The sequence below is a fragment of the Nycticebus coucang genome, chromosome 19 (assembly GCF_027406575.1).
Source record: "Nycticebus coucang isolate mNycCou1 chromosome 19, mNycCou1.pri, whole genome shotgun sequence".
Classification (NCBI taxonomy): Eukaryota; Metazoa; Chordata; class Mammalia; order Primates; family Lorisidae; genus Nycticebus; species Nycticebus coucang.
This window is the reverse complement of record NC_069798.1, coordinates 44,678,130-44,697,646: the sequence shown is the minus strand read 5'-3', so window position 1 is coordinate 44,697,646 and position 19,517 is coordinate 44,678,130. Positions and strand designations below refer to the sequence as shown.

At 44.3% G+C, this 19,517-nt stretch overlaps 1 protein-coding gene across 8 annotated transcripts in view; it reads right to left on the bottom strand.

Annotated features, from left to right (window-relative positions):
* Positions 1-19,517, bottom strand: part of CTIF (cap binding complex dependent translation initiation factor) — a 313,526-nt gene that overhangs the window by 36,948 nt on the left and 257,061 nt on the right. For all 8 annotated transcript variants that reach the window (XM_053571551.1, XM_053571550.1, XM_053571555.1 and 5 more), the window contains one exon: positions 9,561-9,716. In XM_053571551.1, the coding sequence (XP_053427526.1) occupies positions 9,561-9,716 (156 nt within the window). The remainder of the gene's footprint in view (positions 1-9,560; positions 9,717-19,517) is intronic.

Genomic DNA, 19,517 nt, shown 5'->3' with positions numbered 1-19,517 from the left:
ATGTCAGAATCTTTGGTGATATTTGGGAAATTTTTTTTTTTTCTTTTTTTGTAGAGACAGAGTCTCACTTTATCGCCCTCAGTAGAGTGCCATGGCATCACACAGCTCACAGCAACCTCCAACTCCTGGGCTGAAGCGATTCTCTTGCCTCAGCCTCCCAAGTAGCTGGGACTACAGGCGCCTGCCACAACACCCAGCTATTTTTTGGTTTGCAGTTCAGCTGGGGCGGGTTTGAACCCGCCACCCTTGGTATATGGGGCCGGCGCCTTACCGACTGAGCCACAGGCGCTGCCCGTGATATTTGGGAAATTTTCATTGATAATATTCTCTAGTATGGCTTCCATTCCTCTGGGGCATTCTTCTTTCCCTTCCGGGATTCCTATAACTCATATGTTTGAACGCTTCATAAGGTCCCATAATTCTGTCAGTGAATGTTCTGCTTTTTCTCCTTTTTTCTGCCTCTTTAACTATCTGAGTTGTCTCAAGAACTTTGTCCTCACCTCTGGGATTCCTTCTTCTGCATGGTCTAATCTGTTGTTGACACTTTCTATTGCATCTTTAAGTTCACTAATTGACTGCTTCAGTTCCTTCAGCTCTGCTATATCTTCTCTATATTCTTCATATCGTTCCCCTCTTATTTGATTCTGTTTTTGGATTTCCCTTTTGGTTATTTTCCACTTTCTCGGCAATTTCCTTCATTGTTTTCATCATCTGTATTTTAAGTTCCCCTTCTGTCAATTCTAACATTTCTTCTTTCTTTCTTTCTTTTTTTGTTTTTTGAGACAGAGTCTCAAGCTGTCACTCTGAGTAGAGTGCTGTGATGTCACAGCTCACAGCAACCTCAAACTCTTGGGCTTAAGTGATTCTCTTGCCTCAGCCTTTCAAGTAGCTGGGACTACAGGTGCTCGCCACAATGCCCGGCTATGTTTTAGTTGTAGTTGTCATTGTTGTTTGGCAGGCCCGGCATGGATTTGAACCCGCCAGCTCCGGTGTATGTGGCTGGCACCCTAGCCGCTGAGTTACAGGTGCTGAGCCCATTTCTAACATTTCTTTATTGGTGGAATTCTCTGCAGTAGCTACCTCATGGTCCCTTGGGGGGATTGCTCTGGACTGGTTTTTCATGTTGTCAGGAGTTTTCTGCTGATTCTTCCTCATGAGTGTTTTCTTTTATCTAATTTTCCTTTTACTTCCTCTTGCTCTTTAAGTTACAATACCTCTGGCCTAAGATTTCGGTGAGTTCTTACGGTACAGGACCAAAAGGATGAGAAGATTGAAGAACAAGAAGGGAAAAAAGATTTTAAAAAAAGAAAAAAGAGAAAAGAGAGGGAGTGAGTAAAAGGGAATATTGACAAAAAGAAGAGAGGCACAGAAAGATGGAGACAGGAGTAATATAGGTGTACAGTAGGGTACTTTGACCCAACCTTAAAACCCCCAACCTCTGGGGGTGCTATGTTGGGTGGTTCCCTTAAGGTCAGCAGTTCTTTGTCAGGTTGAGCAGACATGGTGCCCCACCTCAACCAAATAGAGAGGAAAGACAAAAATACTATAAATCAAACCAAAACAAACAAACAGAAAACCATATAGGATAAAATTGGGGGAAAAAAACAAATAATAGGGGCAGAAACACTAGCAAAAATGAAGTTCTTATTAAAGAGGGCAACAATGGAAAATTATATTTAAACTAGAAAAATGAAGAAAGAAAAGATAAAAAAAGAAAAATGTAATGGGAAAATTTTGAAATTAAAACAAACAAACAAAACCCCCGAAAGCAGTAAATATATCTTGCTGAATGTATTTGGGCAACAGGTGATCTTCTGGGGTATGAGATGTTAATCACAATGCTGATACAACTGTATGAGATGGAGACTGGAGGCCTCTTCTGATTTCTTAAATCCACAGAGTTAAGAACCTAAATCTCTCCTCAGCCCGCTTAAAAGACACTTTAAACCATTAACAATGGCTAAGCAGAAGCTTTCCCAGGAAAGCACTTGTCTCTGGGATCTCTCCTGAAGTGGCTTCCCGCTTATCCAGTGCACCAAAACCAGTCTCACTCTATGCCCCTGAGGGCCAAGATTGCAAGACAGCCCTCCTACTGCCAAACACTGAGTGCTCCACTCTTCCCCACATCTCAGTCCCGGCTTTTGGCACTGCTCAGTCACTAGATCACTTGCCGAAGGTCTACCAGCCTGAGCCTCGCTCTGCGAACCTGAGGGCGGAGACTGCAGGGACAGTTCTCCCACAATGGCTGTGCAGGCAGCCCACAGCCAAACAATATTAGCTCCGTTCTGGCTCAGCGGCTCAGTCCTGGGCCCTAGACAACACTTAAAGTCATCCATACTATCGCTCAAGTTCTCCCAAGGTAGTTCAACCGAGTGCCCAAGTCCAAAAAAATAAAACAACCCACAGGGAAGACCTTCCCTGTTTACAGTTCTTACTGCTGTTGTAGTTATAGCTGCAGCAGCCACCCCCTCAGACTGAACACAAACACTTTCTACTTCTTCACTGTTTTTGTCTTCCTCCTGGGGTCCAGAAGTCTCTCACTGTCTCTTGTGTCCCCAAAGGGATGTTTCTGGGCACAGCCCACAAGCCAGAGATGCCTGGAATCTTCTCTCCCCACTCTCATGGCGCCTGGTTGCAAAGAAGCTGTTACTTGGACACCATCTTGCTCCCTCAACCCTGTTCCTGATCTTAAGTGGAAAGATTTTATATTGTGAAAATGTCCACTTTGCTCAAAGCAATCTATAGATTCAATGCAATACTCGTCAAATCTCAATGGCATTTTTTTTTTTTTTTTGAGGCAGAGTCTCAAGCTTTTTCCATGGGTAGAGTGCCATGGTGTCATAGCTAGCTCAAAGCAACCTCAAACTCTTGAGCTTAAGCAATTCTCTTGCCTTAGCCTCTGACTATAGGCACCCTCCACAATGCCCGGCTATTTTTGTTGTTGTTGCTGTTGCAGTTGTCATTGTTGTTTTAGCTGGCCCAGGCTGGGTTCAAACCCTCCAGCCTGTGTATATGTGGCCAGCACCCTCCCTACTGAGCTATGGGAGCCACTGGCCTTTTTTTTTTTTAAAGAAATATACAGAGCAGTTCCAAAATTCACACAGAGCCACAAAAGAGTCCAAATAGTTAAAGCAACCTTGAGCAAAGAATAAATTTAGTGGGATTATACATCCTGATTTAAAAATACATCACAAAGTTATAGTCATCAGAAAAGTATGGTATTGGCATGAAAATAGACATATAGACCAGTAGCATAGAATAGAAAGCCCAGAAATAAATCCACACATATTTTATGGTCAACCAATCTTTGACAAGGGTTGCCAAGTACACACAATGGGGAGAAGACAATCTCTTCAATAAATGGTATTGGGAAGACTAGATATCCACATGCAAAGAATAAAATTAGATCCTATTATGCCACAAATAAAAATAAACTCAAAATGGATTAAAGACTTAAATGTAAGACTAGAAACTATAAAACTACCAGAAGAAAACATAGGGAAAAAGCTTCTTAACATTGGTCTGAGCAGTGATTTTTTTTTTGGATATGCCCCCCAAACATAGGTAACAAAGCAAAAATAGACAAGTGGGATCGCATCCACTAGAAAACTTCTGCACAGCAAAGGAAACAATAGAGTCAGGGACAATCTAGTCAATGGGAGAAAACATTTGCAAACCATACATCTGATAAGAAATTAATATCCAAAATATTTAAGGATCTCCCACAACCCAACAGCAAAAAGACTAAAAACCCAATTAAGTAGGCAAAAGATTTGAATAGACCTCTGTCCAATGAAGACACATAAAATGGCCAGTGTGTATATGAAAATCTGCTCACTGTCACTAATTACCAGGGAAATGCAAATCAAAACCACAATGAGAGACTATTTCATACCTGTTAGGATGCCCATTACTTAAAAAAAAAGAAAAAAGACAACAATTGTTGGTGAGGATGTGGAGAAACTGGAAGCCTTGTATGCTATTGGTGGAAATGCAAGATGGCGTATCTGCTGTGGGGAACAGTATGGAGTGTCTCTAGAAAATTAAAAATAGAACTGCCATAGGATCTAGCAGTCTCACTCCAGATATTTATCCAAAAGAATTAAAATCAGGATCCTAAAGAGATACCAGCACTTCCCTGTTCAGTGCAGCACTATCCATGAAAGGCCAAGATGTGGAAAGAACTCAAATGTCCATTAACAGATGAATAAATAAAAAGATGGGTGGAGGTGAAGAGAGGTTGGTTAATGGGCACAAACATAGTGTTAGATGGAATACTTTCTAATGTCTAATAGCAGAGTAGGGTGACTATAGTTAATAATGATGCATTACATATTTCAAAATAGTTAGAAGAATTCCTAATACACAGAAATGATAATTACTCAAGGTAATGGATATATTAGATACTCTGACTTGATCATTATACATTCTATGCATACAACAAAATATCACATGTAACCCATTAAATATTTACAAATAATATATATCAATAAAAATTTTAAAGTAGTATATACCTATAAAGGAATACTATTCAGCCTTAAAAAAGAATGAAACTGCCACATACACAGCATGGATGAACTTGAGGACATTATACTAAGTGGAAGTAAGCCAGACACAGAAGAACAAATACTGTATCATTCTATTTATAAGAGGTATAGAAAATATATTTTGTAGAAATATGTGATCATATTCTCTAGCTTACAAAATGTTCTAAAAATAAGTCAAACATATTTAAAATAAATCAAGTGGATAATTATAAAGAGATAAGAAAATACAAAGTTTATGAAAAGTTCAAAAGAACTTCAGTAGGATACAGAATTAAGAAATCTAGGCCAGGTGTGGTGGCTCATGCCTACAATCCCAACATTCTGGGGGGAAAAAGCAGGAGGATCACCTGAGACCAGGAGTTGGAAAGACTAGTCTGGGCAATACAGTCACACTCCATCTCTACAAAAAAATAACACAAATAGCTGGGTATGGTGGCAGAAGCTTATAGTCCAAGCTACTTGGAGCCTGAGGCAGTCTGAGTAAGAACAAGACCCCAGCCATCTCTACTAAACATAGAAAAACTGAGGCAAGAGAATTGCTTGATTTCAAGAGTTGAAGGTTACTGTGAGCTATGATGACGCCATGGCACTCTACCCAGGGTGACTGCTTGAGAGTCTGTCTCAAAAGTCAATAAATAAATAGGGCGGCACCTGTGGCTCAAAGAAGTAGGGTGCCAGCCCCATGTGCCGGAGGTGGTAGGTTCAAACCTAGCCCTGGCCAAAAACTGCAAAAAAAATAAAAAAATATATAAAAACATAAAAAATGGCTGGCTAAGCAAACATGGGCTGTGAACAGGTGGGAAGGAGACTCACACAACCACAGATGACCCATGACACTCTTTAATCACTCTGAAAATCATCTTGGCAGACATTAGTTGTTCTTAAACAATAAAAGGGTTCATTGGGATCAGCACCTGTAGCACAGTGGTTATGGTGCCAGCCACATTCACCAAAGCTGGAGGGTTTGAGCCCAGGCCAGGCCAGCTAAACAACAATGACAACTGCAACCAAAAACCAGCTGGCATTGTGGTGAGTGCCTGTAGTACCAGCTACTTGGGAGGCTGAGGCAAGAGAATTGCTTAAGCCCAAGTGTTTGAGGTTGCTGAGCTGTGACACCACAGTACTCTACCCAGGATGACATACTGAGACTCTGTCTCAAAAAAAAAAAAAAAGGGTTCATTGTTCTTCTCTGTCCCTTGAAGAAGGATCTCTAATTGATGTGTTAGTTATGGCAAAAATGAAGTCAATTCCACAAAGATCTACTGGGCTCCCACCACATAAACAGGTGCTGGTTATGGACCAAGAATAAGAACAACATAGCCCCTGCTTTGCCTACAAGGCAGTGAGATGAGGCAGTTGGGAACAGGCTCACTGTGGTTAGTTCTGGAGTCCAATATCAACTCTGCCACTCCTTGGCTGTGTGGCCCTGAGCAAGTTGCCTGACCTCTCTGTTCTCCTCTGGCAAATGGAGATGATAATCTTTAGAGTGTTGTGTGAGTTTCTTTTTCAAAGAGAAAAGAGTGCATAATGTATGTCAGAGTGGGCCTCCCAAGTAGTGAGAGGCTATCAGTACTGCTTGTACTATAAGGCTGGCGGGCACTTTCTGGGGCCAAGAGGGAGCTGTCTGTGTGCTGGGCTGGGGAAGTGGGGGAACTCTATGGAAATGTGACTTTGAGCAAGGCTAGTGAAGAAGTGTCTGGGCTGGAAGGATGGAGATGCAGAGACAACACCAAGGTTTCAAGCCTGAGCAACCTGGAGAGAGGCTAATTTGACCAGGTTTGGGGTGTGAAAGGAAAGGTTCAGTGGACTCTCAGAGAGCTGGTGTTCTCCTGACTGATGGGGGAGGGGGCTGAATACATGATTGACCTTAAAGGGGGATGAGGGCTGAGTGAGCCCTGGGCCTAGGAATGAAGGGGACCTCTGTGAGCATGAGGACCCCACATGGGGCCAGGTTGTGAGGACTTTTTATCTTTCTTTTGAGTTTGTTTTAAATGAGGCTCTTCACATGGACATGGCTGAGTGTCCCTATTTTGACTCAGGGACAGCAAGGGAAGAGGACCCGGGGGCAAAGGGGGTACAGAGATGGGGTGGAGTGGGTAGCTGTGACCATGAGGAAAGCAACTGGCTGATTCTGGGGCTCCTGCTGGGCTGTGGGGAGGCAGGCACGCTGGGTCTAGGACCACATGGGGACTGGACTGCACAGGAGGGATCTGGGGTGTGACCCTAGCCACACCCTGCTGAAGGGGCCTAGGCATGACCTGGGTCGGGGTAGTGGGCAGCTGGAACTGTGGGGCAGGGTAGGTGCTGGAGATGTGGAGTCAGCCATCTGCATGGCCCCAGAGAAAAAGCCTCAACTTTTCCAGCAGGAAAGGAGGCTGCAGCGGTGCCTTTGGCTGTAGAAATTTCCATGAGCTGTCTCAGCCTGCTTTTGGGATGTGGGTCAGGCCTGGGTATGAGTGCTTGTATGACAAGGTACGGAGGCAGCCTCGGACGCTGAGGATTCAGGGATCCTCAGGGAGCTGCGAAAGGCAACGGGCTCTCCACAGGGATGACTAAGATCCTCTGGTCACCCCTTTCTGTCCCTGTCTTTTCTTAAAGCCCCATTTTAGGGAAGCCCAGTTCTCTGCTGGAAACAGTGCTAGATAAAGAGTTTAGGTTCCAGACCAGCTGTGTGTCCCTGAGCAGGACACTCAGACCACGTGCCCCTTTTCAGACTGGCATTTTCTCAGTTCCTAGACTCCATTACCTGGGACACTCTGAGAGCTCCCGTGCCTGTACTCTAGAATGGGTCCCCTGGGCATTTCCCTCCTTACTCTGACCAGTCGCCCTCTGTGCACGTAGTGGTCTCCTCATGCCACACCATCCTCCCCACACCAGGCCATCCTCCCTCCACCACGCCATCCTCCCTGTACCTTTGCAGAGAAAGCAGCAGGAGCACCCTTTGCAGACGAGGAAACCAAAGCTCAGAGCAGGTAAACTCTCTCCCCAGATGGCACAGCTAAAAGCCAACAGCACCAGGATCTGAACCCAGGCAGAGCCTTGTCCAGGGATGCTGTGCTAGCTTGGTACCTGGGGCTTTGGCTGCTTCTTTTTCACAATGGTAAAAGGCACAGGTGATTTATTTACTCTTGAGTTTACCATGAGCACAGGACGGATCTGTGTTTGTCAGTCCTGAAAAGTTTAAGGCAGCACACCAGAATGCTTTCGGACTGGCTCCCTGTTTGTTGTCTGTGCAGACCTCCCGGCACCTTCCCGATCTCACACTGGGAAGTTTTCACTACCTCAGGCGGTGGTAAAAGTGTCCTAGCAGCCAGGGCCAGTGCTCAGGTCTAGCCCTGCCTCCTGCTTGGAGGAGCAGGTGACAGCAACACCAGGAGGTGTCCAGATCACAGAGTGAATGTGTTGGGGGCAATTCAGGTCCCTGCCCTAAAACAGCTGCTGCTTCCTGTCTTGAGGTGGGTTGTCAGGGGCCAAGGGCAATGCAGGCAAGGATGGACGGGCCCCACAGGCCATCTGGGCCAGCTCCCTGCCTCTGGGCTGCCTTCAAGTCATCCCAAAGAGGTGCAGAAGGCAGAGCCAGCAGCCTTCTGGGTGCTGCATCTGAGCTCAAGATTCTCTGAGGGTGAAAAGTGAGGAGAGGCTATTGTTTGAATCCGTGAAAAAAGTCTCAATTCAAATGCATTTGTTATAAAACCTGGTTGGCTACAGGGAGTGGCAGAGGTTTACAAAGCACCCAAGAGAGGTTGGTGTGCTCTGCACTAGTCTGGAGTGTGCAGGCCATTATTCTATAAATGGATGCTTCAAAAACACACATACACTCTTCTCTTAAATTGCTCTATTATCATCTTTCTTTCAAAAAACCCTAAAATGTCCTTTCCCCCCACACCTCCCCTTTCCCCAACTTCTCTTTCTCTGCTGCTGTTCACAGAAAAACTTCTAGCAAGACTCATCCATGCTCCTATCCTTACTCCGCTGACACCAGGGCCTGGGACTCCTTGTTGCCAAACCCAGGGCACCTCTCTGTCCTGCGACAGTGGAGGGGACAGCACAGGTGACGTGTGGCACTGGCAGGAGCTCCCAGTGAAGGCCTGCTGTGATGGTTCTTGCCTGCCGCCTCACCCTCCTCCTCCACCCCTGCCCGCTCCACCTGGGCTTTCCCCTCCACCCTCTTCTTGGGTGACTCCACCTGATCTCAAGCACAGGTGCACATCAACACCACACACGACCCTCGCACCCTGTCTCCAGGATGACCTCTTCCAGATCTTTAGACCTCCTATCAGGCCAAACTTGGGACAGCTCCCTGGCGATAGCTAACAGGAGACCCAAACACAGAGTGTGAAAACCACTCCTAGTTTTCAGCCCCACTCTATTTTTCTTCCAGCATTTGCCATCCCAGAAAATGGTGACACCAGGCTGGCAAATAGGGTGCCCATGCCACCGCCTCCCTTCCCTGCATCTCACATTATAAAGTCCTGTTGGTTCTAACTGAAAAATAAGAGAACTCAAGCAGGGCTCTCCCCCCTCACTCTCGTGGCTGTATTCCAGGCCACCAGCCTCGCTCAGAGTAACACCAACAGCTCCCAGCTTTCATCTTTGCCCCTTTTCAATTCTATTCCCTTGAGAGCAGCTCGGGGGACCTCAGAAAGTGTGTGTCAAAATCTGGTAGGGCAAGCACCCCACTGAGTTCTTCCTTCTCAAAAGATTTTTGGTAATCCTTTTTTATTTTTTTCAGATAAAATTTAGAAGCAGATATTTCTTTAAATAAATAATGCAACAGCAAACCAATCCAATCCAATGATCCATTCATTGAAATAATATGTACCATTCTAGATTAGCAATTCCTGACGTCTGAATTACTGATACTTCCCTGGAAGGCTGTTTCCCTTTACAAAACCTCAACAGATAAAGACCTGACTTTCCCATAGGCTTGCATCCCTGGTGGCTTTGCCCATGTGTCCGAGAGGAGTTGTGATCGTGGCCCCCAGTGGCAGCGCTGAGCGGCACGGCCCTTACCTCCCTGAGGCAGGTGTAGATGGGGCGCACCAGCACCCGGAAGGGCTCGCCCGTGCTGCTGCGCATGGTGCCGAAGACCTCGCACAGGAAGGTGATGAAGCCCAGCCAGCGCTCCACGTCCTGCCGCTGCAGCTCCTGGCGCACGGTGAAGTCCTTCTGTGAAGGCAAAGAGACCATCAGCCTCGTAGGGCTGGTGCAGGCCGGGGCAGCGGACAAACCTCGCGTCTGTCACCAGGATGTGGGGGAATCGTCCTGACCTTCGGCCTTCTTCAGGTGCTGGGGGCCGTGGGTATGTAGCTTCCCCTCTTCTGGGCACTACCCAGACCTGTTGTAGGTCACCCTCCTTCACTGACCCCAATCCTGAGGTTGGGGGATGGGAGGGAAGGGCAATGTCACTCTCCCAAGACTCAGCTATTCCCTCATTCAACTCCCTTTGCCTAAGGCATCTCCCTTTGCTAACCTCCAAATCACACCCTTTGTGTCAAGGAAGGCCTCCAGGACACCACCCGCCTGCACAGGGCCAGCAACTGGCAAATGAGGTCCATCCAAGCTAGCGCCCCAGCACTGGCCTAGAGGACAGTAGAGACATTAGAGGTATCCATTCATTCTTCCTCCTTAAAAATATTATTGCCCCATCAGTGTAACCTGGCCTATTGTACCCTCAATGAATCCCCAACAATAAAAAAAATATATATATATTATTGCCCCAGTGAGGGTCAGACACTTCCCAGGGAGCTACGATAAGACATGCTCACTCAAAGCCATGACACAAGAGAGAAGGTATGAAAAGCCATCAGAGGGTCCTAGTGAGGGGACTTTGGGAGCTCAGTGTTAGGAGTTATTCTCAGGTGGAAATGAGGGCTTGGAAAGATGCTAGGATTCTGACATGGGAACACGGGAGGTGTGAATGGATGAATGAATGGATACCCAACCCAGGCCTCCTGCCCCCCAACCACGTCCCACTCAAGTGTCTGCTTGGGCACAACTGTGGGGCCCTGTTGTTGGTCTCCCCCCTGGAGTCTGAGCAGGGTGAGCCAGCGACCCCACAGATGGCTCTGTGTCTCCTCCCTAGTCTAGAGCCTGGAGAAGGCAGCCTCCACATGGGGGTGCCTCAGGAATTCTGGGTATCTGTGAATGAGTGAATACTTTGCCTGTGTAGAGAAGGGGTCCATACTACTGGCCTTGAAGCACTGAGTCTTTGGTGTTTCCATCCTTATTAACATGATTAGCCCATGACAATCTTATGTAATCTGAACAAGGACAGGCATTACCATTCTCATTTTAAAATTGGGAATCTGAGGCCCAAGAGATGAAAAGACTTGACTAAGGTCACACGGTAACTAGAATGTGAATGAGAACTTAAGTCCCTTCTCTGCTGGGATTGTGTGCTGGAGTGACCTGGAGGAATTCTGTTGATTGGAGTCCACCCCAGAGTCTTGTGTAATTGGCCGGGGGCGGGGGGGAGGGTTGGAACATGGGTAATTTTTGATATCTCTCCAGTGATTCCACTGTGTAACCATGGTTCAGAACCACAGCTCTCGGCCTTCGTCAAATGCCAACTCTGGTGTTAAAATGGTGCCCCTTTACCAACGTCCAATGTGTCTTTTCTCCATCTCCACAAAGATACCCATCAGTGAGGGCACACGTGCAGGAACAAAGTCCCACAACAACATGTGGAAGGAAGACAACAGTTCACCAGCAGACTCCTCACCAGATTCGGGAGATACACTGTTCACTAAAGTATTATTACCAATAAACTCTGTCCAGGGCAGCTTGGCCCCTTGACCCTGAAGACCAAAAGCAGAGGGTAGGTTGAGGTTTCAGCCCCTTCCTCTGTCTTTCCCTGTCTGGCCGACAAAGTTTGTTGGTATCAGCAAAGCCCTGTGCCTGTGTGCTAAGGCTGCTCCCATCAGCACTGACTCACTGCAGACCTTGGAGACTCAGGTCCTGTAGGTCAGAGAGGACAGGGTGGTATGCCATGTCCTTGGAGGGGCAGTGCTCTCAGAGAGACCTCTGAGGCAGGAAAAGGCTGAGGGGCAGTCAGTACCAGGGACTAAACTTTTGAAACACTGATTGTATCCAACCAAGGAATTGTAGCTTGACTCAGTTTCCTCCTGATAATCTGTGGCATCAGGAGAAGATTCTGTTCTGGGCTAGCACAGCTATTAGGAGAATAAATGCCTGCTAAATTTTGGCAATTGGATTTGAGATGAACACAGGAAGCCACCTACCAGCTTCAGGTCTGAGAGGAAGACTACTCAGCAGACAAAGAGCAATTCCAAGGATGAGCCACACAGCTAACATGATGGCTCTACAGAGCCTTCCTCATTCAAGAGTAAGAAGAAAAGCAACACGGACCAATGGGAAAATCCTGCATGCCAGCACCGGGGAGCATTATCTCATTTCACACACACACACACACACACACACATGCGCACGTGTGCACACACACAGTGCTAAAAAATGTATATGGATTTTAAGAAAGGAAAAAAATTAAATTGTAATACTCAAGTCACATTTGACTTCTGCAATTATAAGAAATACAAGATATAAGATAACACATGTTATCAGTATACACAGAGTGCTACCATTTTAATACAGGTTTTTCCTTTCTTAAAATCTATATATATATATATATATTTTTTTTTTTGGCATCCTCTGTGTGTGTGTGTGTGTGTGTATTACTTTTGGGGGGGAGAGTATTATCTTGAGTACTTAATGGAAATGCATACCTCTGAAAATGTTATCTATAATAAACTAAAAATAAATAAAATAAAACCCCAAGCACAAAATATGAGGGCTTATATGTCTAAAAGAAGTATAAGCTAAAGGAAGAAATAAAAAACCCTCTGGCTGAAATGAAGGTGAGACAGGAACTGGGGTTAGGGGAGAATAAAGGGAAACTAGAAATCCAGCAGCAAAATGCAGATGAACTGCAGGCAACAAAAGAGAGAATGAATATTGCAGGGAAAGTCAGGCAAAGACCCAGACAGCTGAATACGGCGACGAAGAGATGGAAAAAAAAAGCAGAAAAATGATAAAGATAAAGCAGACATCTATGAATTACAGAAGTTTTTAAAAAGGACACCAAAATACACCAAACTTAAAAGAAACCAAGATGAAAAAAGTTCTCTCTGAAAACAAACAAATTAAAAAACAAACAAAAAAAAGAGTTGACCGTTCAGGTAAAAACAGCCCACCGCGTCCCAGCAGGCTCCCACCCCTCATTTATACTTATTAGAAGAATTTTCTTACTTAATTAAAAAAAAAAATCTAAAAACGGCTGTGAAGGAACAAAAAGTAAGATTTCTTACAAAGAGACAAAAATCTGGTGTGTTTTCTACTTCTATATTTAATGTTAAAATTCAGAGACATGGTGGCAACATCTTTAAGGGATTGAGGGGATGAGAACACACCTACCTACCAGTAAAAGCAAGAGAAAGACATCTTACGTGGCATGTATGAAAAACAAGCCACTCCTCTAAGCTTATCCTCAAAATATTAAATGCTGCAGCTGCTGTGAAAAATAGAACAGTGATTCTTCAAAAAAATTAAAAATAGAATTACCATATGATCTCGCAATTCCACTGACGGTTCTGTATCCCAAAGCACTGAGAACAGAATTTCAATGGGTGTGAGATATTTGCACACTCACAATCGTGTTGGATTACTGACAACAGCCGAGAGGTGAGAGCAACCCAGATGAATGGATAAACAAAATGTGGTATATACATAGGATGGAATAGTATTCAGCTTTTTAAAAGGGAGAACATTCTGATACATGTTACAACATGAACAAACCCTGAGACACTAAGTGAAATAAACAAAAAGACAAACACCGTGTAATTTCACTTATATAGATATCTGAAGTGTCAAACTCATAGAAACAGAAAGTAGAATGATAGTTGCCAAGAGCTGCGGAGAGGAACACATGGGGAGTTGTTTAACAGGTAGACAATTTTAGCCCTGCAAAATGAAAAAATTTTGGACATTAGCTGTACAACAATATGACTATATACTATTGAACTGTATAACTAGAAATGGTTAAAATGGTAAATTTTATGTTATAGTTTTTGATCATAATTAAAATTACTAAAAAAATTAAAAAATTTCTCAAATGCATGTTCCAGCCAACAAAATTTATGACTCAACTCTGAGGAAGTCATGGTGTAAAAGAAACAGAAGGGAAAACAGAAACTAAAACCAGGTAGATTTATGAAATTAAGTCAAAATAAGTAATTATAATTTTGGCTATAAGACTGAAGTAAAAGCCAGAAATAATCCTTGGAAGAGAAAATACTTAATTTTAAAATATAATTTAAATAATAATTTCATAGTAGTAGTGACTTAATAATCCAAAATTAAATTACTAAAGACTGGTAAATACTAGTGGGAGGGGGACAGAAGATTTATAAAACACACAAAATTTCCTAATTTAGACCCTCAGGATACAGAGGTTATTTCTTCTTTCTAAAGTTTAGTAATCAGAGAAATGAAAGTTAATGCAAACCTTTAAAAATGCTAACAGTGAATACTGGTAACCACCGGCGGAATTAAAAACAGGATATATAATATGAATGGATAAATAAAAATAACTGTGGGCAAATGAAAATAAAATTAAAGGAGTAGTAAGGTAAAAGTATATTTTAAGACAATGATCACTACATAAAATTATAAGGTTATTTATATTAATAAAATGTAATCTGTAATAAATAGATACACAAAATGTTATATATATATTCTAGTATACATTCAAAACATACCAAAGATCTTAAAACAAGAAAAACAGAAAGAAAGAACTGTATTATGAAACCACTAACATTCAATGACTGATTAAATAAATAAAACGCAAATTACTTAGAGGATTTAAATAATGTAATTAATAAGATTAAATTGAAACAACCCTCATAGTAAGCTGCGATCCCAAATCTCGACACAGAATTATACAGGTTACATACTGGGACTCAAAGTTAACAATTTAAAAAAATCCAATTAAAAAAAAATCCAATTACTTGGATATTTAAAAGGTATTCTCCTAAAGAAAGATATAATAAAGATGTAATCAAATATATAATACAATTCTTACAATAAATCATCTAGGAAATAAACAGCTATAAAAACTTATGGGAAGTGGGCAAAGCTATAATGAAAGGCCAATTTATAGTCTTAACTATTGTGGATGTTTAAAAAAGGAAGAAAATATGTCATCTAAACCCATGCTGTACAATATAGTACCACTAGCAACACGTGACTATGGAGTGCTTAAAATGTGGCTATCCTGGCCAGGTGCAGTGGCTTACACCTATAATCCTAGCACTCTGGGAGGCTGAAGTGGGTGGATTGTCTGAGCTCAGGAATTTGAGAACAGCCTGAGCAAGAGCAAGACCCCATCTCTACTAAAAAAATAGAAAAAATCGCCAGGTGTCATGGCAGGTGTCTATAGTCTCAGCTACTTGTGAGGCTGAGGCAAGAGGATGGCTTACGCCCAAAAGTTTGAGGCTTCTGTGAGCTATGACAACATGGCATTCTATGGAGAGTGACTCAGTGAGACTCTGTCTCAAAAAAAAAAAAGAAAAGAAAGAAATGTCGCTATCCAGACTGATGATATGGTCTGTAAGTGTAAAATAGACACCCGTTTTCAAAGACTTAATATGAAAACAAGAATGTAAAATGGGAGGAGGGAGACAAGATGGCGGACTGAAGCCAGCTTTCAACAGAGGCTCCCGTCCAGAAGGAAAGTTAAGGGACAGGAATTTAGTAAGTATCCTGGTGGACTTGAGCCTCACCAAGAAAGAAGGTTGAAGAACGCACATCAACACCGCTGAGGCAAGTTGTGATCACAAGGACGCAAACAAAAGGTACAAAATCCACCACCAAGCGGACGGGAGTCCCCCTCCCCCATGAGACCGGCTCAAGAGCCTTAAACAAGCGGGCAGAAATTAAAGGCCCTCCCACTACACTCCAGGGAGAGACCTTCTAAAAACTGGACCTACCTCCCCTACTGGGGTGTTGTGGCGTTCTCCTGCCGGGCATAAAACTGAATAAAACTTTGGGAATCCTTCGCCGGCAACCCTCCCGGCGCTCCCCTCCCGCCCACTGAGGTCTGGAGGCCTGTCCCCCAGGACTTCGGATCCTTGGGTGATTTCTCAAGGGGAGTGGACAGTTCCCGAGTTGCGACTGGTCAGCATTGACTCTGAGGCACGCGAGTGAGGAGAGAGCACCGGGCTGAGGGGGAGTCACGCCTCACGGCACTTCCCTGCGGTGCAGTGCAGCAACCCTCCCCAGGCATACGGGGCCCAAGACTGAATAAGACTCTGGCCTCCCCGCTGAGAGCTGAGAACCCCTACTCTCACTCGGGGTCTGAGGGCCTATCCCCCAGGAGTTCGGATCCTTGGGTGATTTCTCGAGGGGAGTGCACAGTGCCTGAGCTGCGTCAGGTCAGCACTGACTCTGGGACACGTGAGCAAGGAGAGGGCACTCTGCTGAGGGGAAATCAAGCCTTGGCGGCACTTCCCTGCGGTGCAGTGCAGGAGTGCAGGAGTCCTCCCCAGGCCGTAGTGTTGCGTAAAACTGAATGAAACTCTAGCTTCCCCCCCCACTCCCAATCGGGGTCTGGGGGCCCATCCCCCAAGAGTTCTGATTCTTGGGGGATCTCTTGAGGGGTGTGGACCCAGCACAAACTGCGGCCGCTCAGTGCTGACTCTGGGGCGCGGGACAGAGGAGAAAAGGGTCGCCTGAGTGCCCACACCAGAGCAGCAGTTCCCTGGAGGTAGATCAACAGCCGTTTTTTCTTTAACGGCAGAACGCTCATTTCTGGATATTCTGAGGCCACACCCCCTGTCTCCCTGGGCAACCAGAGGAGGCCACCGGTGAGCGGGGGATTTCCTGACAGGGCTCACAAACCTGGGAAGCTTCCAGGGCGGGGCCGACCCAGAGAGGTGTTCGGACGCAAATCTCCAGCAGCAAAGACGTTTGAACTCAAAACAGCCTGTCTTCTGTAGGCGATTTCGACAGGAACAGAGACAGAACCCCGCAAAGTTGTCTGTTCTGTTCTGTTCTGTTAGCAGCATCCATCAGGGACGGGGCTAACCCTGAGTGAACACCTCCTTCCCATCACCTGCATCAAACACTCAAAGATGTCAGGCACCATCTCCTCCTGCTAGATAGCGGCAGTCTGCAGGGGCCTGGCAGACTTCCTTGCGATTCAGGCAGGTGCAAACCCCTGGAGTGTCTGTTCACTGCAGGCAACTGGGTTAGCCATCTGCAGAGATACCAGTGACTGGGTCCGACGGAGGGGCAAAGTGGGGAAGGAGACGTCAACCTTCCTAGACTGCTCTGTTTGCTGGGTGGCTCCTCCTGACTCCACGCTGCACTGGGGTGAGCCGTATCAGAGGAGTCACCAGGCCCCTGTGATCCAGTTCCCAGAGACCTCTTGAACTCTCCCACCTGAGACAAGTGCCGATTGAGACAGTTGATTTGGACCTTTTGAACTGGGCTAATAGACTGAGGACTTTTCAGGCGGTGCCCTGGGTGTGCGATTGTAGGAAGGTTTGATTCTCCTTTTCCAACTGGGGCCAGAGGTGGGCAGGCGGGGTGACTTAATTGCTGATTTTTCCACACAGCCGAGACTTCAAGCCAGAGTAGAAGTTGCAATAGGATCGAACAGAAACCAGCTGAAAACAAGACAGAACCACTTTGCTCCACCACACCAGACAGGGCCCCAGTTTCTCAGGCCACAACACTGTACGGGCCCTCGATAAAACCCCAGGGGAAAAACCAAAGGGAGTAAAATAACCATGGGGCGGAATCAGCGGAAAAACTCTGGTAACATGAATAACCAGAATAGATCAACCCCCCCAAGAAAAGATACGGCAGATGTGATTGAAGATCCCATTCATAAACAACTGGCTGAGATGTCAGAAATTGAATTCAGAATTTGGATTGCAGACAAGATTAATAAAATGGAATTAGGAATTCGAGGAGAAATTCAAAAATTGTCTCAAGAATTTAACAAATTTAAAGACAAAACCACCAAAGACTTAGACACACTGAAGCAAGAACTTACAGCCCTCAAAGATATGAAAAATACAGTAGAATCCCTCAGTAACAGAATGGAGCAAGCAGAAGAAAGGATTTCTGACATTGAAGATAAAGTTTTCGAACGCTCCCAATGTCTCAAAGGGGAAGAGAAATGGAGAGCAAAAATGGATCACTCACTCAGAGAACTCTCAGATAATTCGAAAAAAAGCAACATAAGAATTATAGGAATTTCTGAGAACGATGAAATAGCCTCTGAGGGCACAGAGGCCCTTCTGCATGAAATTATGAAAGAAAATTTTCCAGACATGCCTAGAGAATCTGAAATTCAGATAGCAGACAGCTTCAGAACCCCAGCACGATTCAACCCCAATAAGTCATCCCCCGGACATATCATAATTAGCTTCACTAAAGTTAACATGAAAGAGAAGATTCTCAAAGCAGCCCGGTGAAAGAAAACTATAACGTACAAAGGTAAGAATATTAGAATAACTGCAGATCTCTCTGCTGAAACTTTTAAAGCCAGAAGAGGCTGGTCATCAACTTTTAATCTCCTAAAGCAAAAAAACTTTCAACCCAGGATCTTGTATCCAGCTAAACTGAGTTTCATCTATGATGGAGAAATTAAATACTTCGATGACATTCATATGTTGAAAAAATTTGCCATAAGTAAACCAGCTCTTCAGGATATTCTCAGACCTATCCTCCACAATGACCAACCCAATCCTATACCACAAAAGTAAACTCACTCAGAAACTTCGGATCAAACTCCAACTTCCACACTGGCGAAAGGATTAAAAATGTCCACTGGACCTTTGAAAAACTCGATACCCAAAATTCCACCAGACTTATCAATACTCTCCATCAATGTGAATGGCTTAAACTGTTCTCTAAAGAGGCATAGGTTAGCTGACTGGATACAAAAACTCAAGCCAGATATTTGTTGCATACAAGAGTCACATCTCAACTTAAAAGACAAATACAGACTCAGGGTGAAAGGATGGTCATCCATATTTCAGGCAAATGGTAATCAGAAAAAAGCAGGTGTTGCAATTTTATTTGCAGATACAGTAGGCTTTAAACCATCAAAAGTAAGGAAGGACAAGAATGGTCACTTCATATTTGTTAAGGGTAATACTCAATATGATGAGATCTCAATTATTAATATCTATGCACCCAACCAGAATGCACCTCAATTTATAAGAGAAACTCTAACAGACATGAGTAACTTGATTTCCTCCAGCTCCATAATCGTCGGAGATTTCAACACTCCCTTGGCAGTGTTGGATCGATCCTCCAGAAAGAAGCTGAGCAAAGAAATCTTAGATTTAAACCTAACCATCCAATATTTAGATTTAGCAGACATCTACAGAACATTTCATCCCAACAAAACTGAATACACATACTTCTCATCAGCCCACGGAACGTACTCCAAAATTGACCACATTTTAGGTCAGAAGTCTAACCTCAGTAAATTTAAAGGAATAGAAATTATTCCATGCATCTTCTCGGACCATCATGGAATAAAACTTGAATTGAGTAACAACAGGAATCTGCATACCCATACAAAAACATGGAAGTTAAATAACCTTATGTTGAATGATAGCTGGGTCAGACATGAGATTAAGAAAGAAATCGCCAATTTTTTGGAACAAAACGACAATGAAGAAACAAACTATCAGAACCTCTGGGACACTGCAAAGGCAGTTCTAAGAGGGAAATTTATAGCACTGCAAGCCTTCCTCAAGAGAACGGAAAGAGAGGAAGTTAACAACTTAGTGGGACATCTCACGCAACTGGAAAAGGAAGAACATTCCAACCCCAAACCCAGTAGAAGAAAAGAAATAACCAAAATTAGAGCAGAATTAAATGAAATTGAAAACAAAAGAATAATACAACAGATCAATAAATCAAAAAGCT